We start from the raw sequence: 7,221 nt of genomic DNA, 5'->3' as shown, positions 1-7,221 counted from the left end.
TATTTTGTTACAGAACAAGGACCGTGTTTAGGGTTTCTCTAGCTCTCTCATTAACTTGGATGCTATTGTGGAAAACGGCCGACGAGAGTCTCCTACCGTCTGCTTTCAAAGAAGTCAGTGAAGCTTTCAGTGTTGGGCCAGCTGACGCTGAATATCTTATAATTATATGAAACTTTGTGCATGCACTTTCATCATTCTGGTCGGAGTTTTGGTTCTTCAGTGAGATAGACCAACTATTCTCGCTTTGGTTTGAGAGATCAGTTCAAGTTGTAAATCTTTTTCTAACATTTATTTTTTTAAAATTTTCTCTTTTGTAAGAAGTTGTAAATTGATAATATTTGTTTAAACTAAAGGAAGTCTTAGGTTATCCATCTTTTAGACGTTATTGTTGCATAATCTAAGATCATGTATTGGTATGTAACATTGTTGATCGCAAAAAATCATGCAATGGACAAGTTTATGTGAGCCGGAAATGAAAATTTTTTGATATTTTAGCTCTTGTAATACATCTGCATAATGAAATACCACCAAAATGTAGTCTTTTCCTTTCTTTATTTTATCAAAAAATATAGAGCTTTAGCCCTCACACACGATAAAGCTGTGTTCCGACGTAGGATAAGAGACACCAGAGTGAAGTATTTTAACTGTTTGCCATATACAACAGAACAAACTACACAGTCTAAAATATATATGTTTAATTATCTAAACGGCAAAAATTATCATAAAAGTGAACATATGACATTGGCAGTGTTTTCTCTCCACAATAATCCATATGCTTCCACCTTGATTATAGTGCCAAATACTCTCTAATTATCTTGTAGGGTCCAGAGAGTATGCCTTCCTTGAGCATCTCATCCCGGTTTAAGCAACATAAGCTTGCATTTTCGAAATGCAGCCACAAGAACCCGATCCTTTCAATTAGTTACAATGTAGACCCTTGACATGAAATTAATAATGATTCTGTAGCGATATTCATTGCTCGCATCCTTAGTTGAGTTGACCAAATAATCCGGTGCTTGAAAAACTTAAACATGAGAGGCATCGAGTTGCATTGAATACCTACTCACTACGATAGAAACAAACACAACAAAAATCAAATCACCAGAAACACAGTGCATAACAATTGCACCAAAAAAAATCAACAAGGAGAATATGAACATGTCAAAACTTATTTTGTGTGTACTTTCTGCAACACAGACTTTACAATCTCAGAGAATGAGTCTTTGGAGCATAAAACATGCATGCAAATTCTTTGGTGCATGAAGTCTGCACGTAATATTCTTAGTGTATAAATCTTGCACACAAATTCTTTGGTGTATACACTGTAAGAAACCTTGTTGCCTATAACTTTTTTTTCCATTTATATATGTTTAAAACATGAAACAACATTGTGTAATACCAAGAGAGAGTGGATCTGTGGAGAATCCTAGGGGTCAGTACATTGTCCTAAATAACTAGCATGAATCGTTTCATCAACCAAATCATCAAGAAGGATAAAGGAGAAATTAGGATTAATACCTATCGAAGACTTACCGTTAAGCATAAAGCAATGCAGCAGCCCAAGAAACTCTTCAGGGTTCCATTCACTACAACAAGCATACAAATTACATTAATACAATTCATAAAAATTGGAAAAAGAAATACTAGCTATGTTCATTCTAATAAAGATTCATAAGCTATATACTTGTTCAAACACCATAAAGAACACCATATAAAAACACATTCCATGATGGCAGCACAACAAAAATGGCCAAAAGTAAAAAAAATTGTACCACAAGTTTCATCACAGCCAAAGCATGCGTTTGATGTGCACATGATATATCAAACTCTACAATTGAAATCACATATATAGTACTTTACATGAACAAACTAATCATTTCCTCTTTGTGTTGAGTCTTTCAAATTTCCACGACACTTTCTTTGCTTCTCTTCTTAACTGATCTCTCAACAAGAAGTTTCTCCAAGAACCGAAACTAAGAAATGGAGAAGTAGTTTTGCTAACGTCATTTACGCCATCACCAAAGTAGTTTCCCACTAACCTTGCTACCTATTTGACACCAAAACTAGAAGGCAGATTAAGATATTATCTTGATGTATTTTCATTTACTTAAGAAAAATGTTGAAGAACAACAACCCTACCATTGCCTTTTGCTTTGCAGAGACCCGATAACATATTAAAGATGAATAATCAACTGCTAAACTCAAGAACTGATGCTTGATATCATCCTCCAAAGCATAGCCAAAGTCTTCCCGTCGATAATTAATCAAGGAAATAGCAGTGTGGGGGTTTTCTTCCAACTTGATCATTTGGGATCCATTACCAGCTTGTTTTCTCTGATAGGCTGCTCAGAAAAATAAATAGATAAATGTACCCTCGCAAATAGGAAAGTTACGACGGTTTTTTTTATCACCACCTTGCGTGTTACTACTAGTCTATCTTTTCATTTGTTCATCATGGCTAAGTTTTAAGAAATTGAACCTTTATAGAGATTATCAGTACCTTGCTGGCATCTTGGGCTAACATATTAGTGTTCAATGGCTAAACAGTTTATATATTGCCTGCACAGAAGAAGAAACAAAGTGTGAATATTTTCCACACAGCTAAAAAAGTGTGCATATTTACTGCATAGAAAAAATCAGAAAAAAAAAGTTCCTGAAAGATAACACTATCCCCCAGAGAAAATATGCTGATCTAAAGTTCATCGTCAATTACAGTACTAAACATCAATTTCCAACAAGAGATATAAACAAAAAGAAATCAATTCAATAAAATCTTATTTTCTCTAACGAACCTCAACTTTCTTCTCTTTTCTTTCATGCTTTTGTCTCATCTTCTTCTACTCAGCTTCAAGTAATTGTAACTTTCCAATACTACGTGTTCCCAATCAACAAACAAAAATCAATAGTAATTACTTAATATCAACATATAAATACTTCAAATAACAAATTTAATATAAATTCAGCAGAAATTAACTTCAAATCTAAGAATTTAAGCTGATAAATTCAAGTGATTTCTTACTTCTTTGTTATAAATAGAGATCTCATTAACTTTTTGACTATCTCATTTACAAACCCTAAAAAAATTCTCTTCGTCATTATCATCATCGTAGCAAAATCTCTAGTTAATTTTTTACCAAAATAAAGAAATCAAAAGGAAAAGCTCACGAGAATCGTTACCAAATATTACCTTAAACACGAGTACAAGGCGAATCAAAATCACCTGGAGCAACTTTGGCAATTCAATTGTTAAGATTATTTAACTGAATCTAGAACCCAATCTCTCTTAATTGATTTAGATCGAAATGAGGAAAATCCTAAAATCAAATTGCAACCATTCTCTGATTCTCTGACAGGTGTTGTAAACACCTATATTTACATCTATTATTTATGCTTGCTTTGCGAGTTTTATTGTAATTATGTATTTTATGTTTACTTTTGAGTTTATTAGGGGCAGAGGAGTTGTTCAGAGTAAAAGAAGGAGAAATCGTTCATTTGGAGCGAAAAAGACAAAAATGTCCATTCCCGTGAAAGATATATGGGATTTTTAACAAACTGCCACACTTGCAAATCCCGATTCAAGAAAATGCCACCGTTTTTTTCCGAGTTAATTAAATGCCACAACCGTTAAATATTCCGTCAGGGCCTACCAAACCGGTCTATATGCGTTGATCAAGTCAAGAAAATATGTTATCATTCCCTATTTACCCTTCACAATCCTTAAAGACTTGTGAATCGCTAATTAGGAGAAAGCAGAACAAAGAATCTGAGTGAGGAGAAAAGCAGCAGCTGCTGCTATTATTGCCGAGAACTAGGTCGAGAAAAAAACAGAGAAATTGAGAGATGATATCGAGTAGAAAATGAAGATGGATATGAGAATTAGATCTGTTGAGGTTGTGAAGGTTCAAATTGAGGATTTGTTTTAAAATTGGAGGTGTTCTTGGTGATTGAGATGAACATTTGGAGTTGATGTTGTTGTCGATCTCTAGAAATGGAAGATGAAGAAGAATTGATAGGGTACAATGATGAAATTGAACTGAGCTACAGTCGTGGATAATTGAGAATAAATTGAACATTGGGTTTGATTTGCAGATAGAGATCAAGATATTGATCTGATGGATGTTGTGATGATTGTGGGTTTGAATCAAATCGAGAATTGGTTAGAATTTTGTGATGAAGCAAGAACATTGATGAGATGGTATCAAAATCAGTTTTGTGAAACCTACATATAGGATTTGTCAAAATTCTTTCTTAAAGTTTTGGGAAATAATTTTAGGGTTCGTCAAAATTATGTTTAATTCACTAGAATTCAGGTTGTTTTAAGAATAGGGTTTAGCTTGATTTTCATTTTTTTTCCAGTTTCGTATGTTAATTAGGGTTTCTAATTGTTTTTTACTGTAAATTGTTTTGATTATGATGGTTGTCGTGATGAAGCAGTATTGGTGGCTGATACTGGTGGTGATGTCATGGCTTGTTGTGAATTTGCAGGTGTTTCGGTGAGTTTAGAAGCGCTAGAAATTTCAATGTTACACCAAGATGAGAATGGCACAATAGGTGTTCGATAAAAGTCCTAAATGGTTTTTTCTTCACCTCTTCAAGCTCAGTTTCTACCAGTTGAGCCTGTGTACAAGGTGGTTTGTGCTTGGTTAATGTCATAGGAGCTGCAGGGAGTTGTTGTAGGCTCTTGAGATGAAGCAAGAGAAAATGACTGCGATGGTTGGTGATGAATTGCCATGGAACTGAAGTGTTGCTACAAAGTTCCATGGGTATTTGGTGACTTAGATGAATGCTAGGACAGGTGACATGACAGTGTTGATGCTGGAGAGTTTTACTGGTGGATGTTGCAGGTAACCCAAGAACAAGGAGGAATCGGTGATGGATTACGGATGGGTATGATGCTGTTGAACTGGACATGGCGAGATTGCAAGAGAGATGAGTAACAGATGTGCTGGTAATGAAATTGAATTGGCACTGGAAATGGTATGAGGAGATGTATGTTTATGAGGTGAAATGGTGCAGCTGGTATTGTTGCCGCTGCAGTTTGGTGGTAGTTCTGATGTGTTCGCAGGCAGAGATTGCTGGAAATGAAGAAAGGAGGTTAAAAGGAGGTTAAGCTGTCCGTGGTCCTGGTGAAGCTGAGTATGCCAGATTACAGGGTGATGGCTGGAGTAAATGGAGTTGAGATGTTTAAGCAGAGATAGAGTTGTGACTAAAGTGAAGAAAGGGCAAGAGAAGCTGAGGGTGTATATGTCTTTTACTAAGCTGGATAAATGCCACCTATGCACTAACTGATGGCAACAGTTTTTTTGGATGGAAAAGGTCAAACGTGTGGCATTAAATAAACTCTGAAAAAAACGGTGGCATTTTCTTAAACTGCAAATTGGAAGTGTGGTACTTTATTAAAATCCCCAAGATATATTTGGAGCCGGTTAAGGTTATGCAGCTGAAAGGTGAAGAATGAAATGTCAGTTCCCCATAACTGACAGTTGAGCTGAACAAAGAATTAGGATGTCAGTTATCTGGAACTGACAGGCCAAATAGGTCAAGGTGTCCCCTATCCATTTGACTGGGAGCGTATAACACTATTTGTTATTACCTAGCCCTGGATTTCAGAGAGAATTATTTTCTCTTATCACTATCATCTGAAATCGAGAGAGGCGGTTGTCTGCGACCTTTCTGTTTGAGGTCGACGAACACAGAGAAGGGAGATGGAATCGAGACGCTAAAGGAATTGATGATTTGAAAAGACTGGAAGATAACCAAAGTTCGATTAGTGTTGCTCGAACTGAGATATGATTTGGTGGACGTTGAAGAACAGATTCAGGGAGGTTTGAGGGTTTGTAAAATTAGAAGATGGGTTTTGCAGTTGAGTTCGAAGAATTAAATTAGAAGGATAATCGGTAGAGATTTGAAGGTTCTGCTGCCGTGATGTTCAATATGGGTTTGCAATCGAAGAACAAGAAAGTTGGGATTGGTGTGAATGGATTCGAGATGATGAACCTGCTGCTGCCATTGAATTGAGAAGAGAGATTCAGGTGTGAGTTAAAGAATCAAAAGGGTTTACGAATCTGATGTTGGTAGAACTGATATGGGTTTGCTGGTATTTGAGCAGAAAAGATGGTAGAACTGAGATTGAAAGATGACTGACTATGAGCTAGAACTTCAGGCTTAAAATGAATGAATTGGCGTTGCAGGGATACAGGTTACAGGGAGAAGAAGAATTGTGGAAAGAATAGAAGATTGTTATTGAGATGGTTGGTGATTTGGAAACTGCAGTTGCAGGTGGTGCTTCGGGTACTGAATATGAGTCCAAGTTGCAGCTGAAGTAAAATGGGTGGTTGTAACTGTAGCAGAAGGGAAATTGGAGTTGTGGTGATTATAGAATGATGGCAGGATGTTGTGTGATTGTGTTGCTGGTCTTTTGACTGAGTCAGCGTTGCAGTTGTGCAGTGTTGTTATCGTGAAGGTTACATGGATTAAATGAATGTATTAGGTTTACAGTGAAGACGGCTTAGGATGGCTCGAGTCTTTTGTGGTGTGTTGGTGTCGGAATGATGCGCGAAGGAAAGCAGCTGAGCCTGAGCTGGGAACTGCAGGTAATCTTGTAGATGATTTCAGAAGATTGATCGAGTGCTAGTGCTATTGAACCTGTGGAGTTATGGGATGAGTTGAGAAGATTGCATTGCAGGGAAGAACTCGAGCAACTGAAAGTATGGCCTGAGATAGTTTCGAAAATGCAGAAACGGTGCGAGAATGCAGTGAAAATGGTGATGATGTGACTAGTATGAACTGGAGGCTTAAGATGGATGAGAGGTTGCAGGGTGGCTGAGGCACAGGTGACGTAGATGGTGGTTTTGGTAACTGAAATTGGTATGATGCGTATGTGTACTATTCAAGATGTAAGAAGGTGATGTTCTGATGCTGAGAAACACACACAGCTTTGTTGAGCCGCAGTGGTCGAGCTAAGAAGAATGGATGCTCATGGTGGTGGTCTGAGGAATTGGTACTGCAGATTGAGACTATGAACAACGGGATACAGGTTATGATTGGAGAGAACGGTGGTCTGAGTTAATGTTGCGGCAATTACAGTTAGACTGAATGTTTATGCGATGTCTAGATGAATGTTAGGATATGCATATTACAGGAACAAGTGTTGTTGTAGTGTAAAGATATGCAGTGTTGCATGAATTGAGAATGTGTTGTTGAGATGGTGTCTGGTGATAT

At 37.0% G+C, this 7,221-nt stretch overlaps 1 protein-coding gene across 5 annotated transcripts; it reads right to left on the bottom strand.

The window, feature by feature from the left end:
- Window positions 1-633: 633 nt before the first annotated feature.
- Window positions 634-3,377, bottom strand: LOC113302053. Of its 5 annotated transcripts, none has more exons than XR_003336625.1 (7): window positions 3,188-3,377; window positions 2,793-2,871; window positions 2,501-2,559; window positions 2,140-2,342; window positions 1,773-2,063; window positions 1,534-1,586; window positions 634-1,066 (listed from the first exon to the last, which is right to left on the bottom strand). XR_003336625.1 is itself a non-coding variant. In XM_026550897.1 (7 exons), exons 4-7 carry the CDS (start codon window positions 2,305-2,307, stop codon window positions 1,026-1,028), a joined length of 435 nt encoding a protein of 144 aa, XP_026406682.1. In that variant the 5' UTR covers window positions 2,308-2,342; window positions 2,501-2,559; window positions 2,793-2,871; window positions 3,188-3,377; the 3' UTR covers window positions 634-1,025. The 5 variants fall into 5 exon arrangements, 1 of the variants encoding a protein (XP_026406682.1); XR_003336624.1 differs by having other exon boundaries at window positions 1,773-2,047; XR_003336626.1 differs by having other exon boundaries at window positions 1,861-2,047.
- Between the last annotated feature and the right edge of the window lie 3,844 nt (window positions 3,378-7,221).

This window comes from Papaver somniferum, chromosome 8 (assembly GCF_003573695.1).
Source record: "Papaver somniferum cultivar HN1 chromosome 8, ASM357369v1, whole genome shotgun sequence".
NCBI lineage: Eukaryota > Viridiplantae > Streptophyta > Magnoliopsida > Ranunculales > Papaveraceae > Papaver > Papaver somniferum.
The sequence above is the reverse complement of the archived record's forward strand: the minus strand, read 5'-3'. Positions and strand labels throughout refer to the sequence as shown.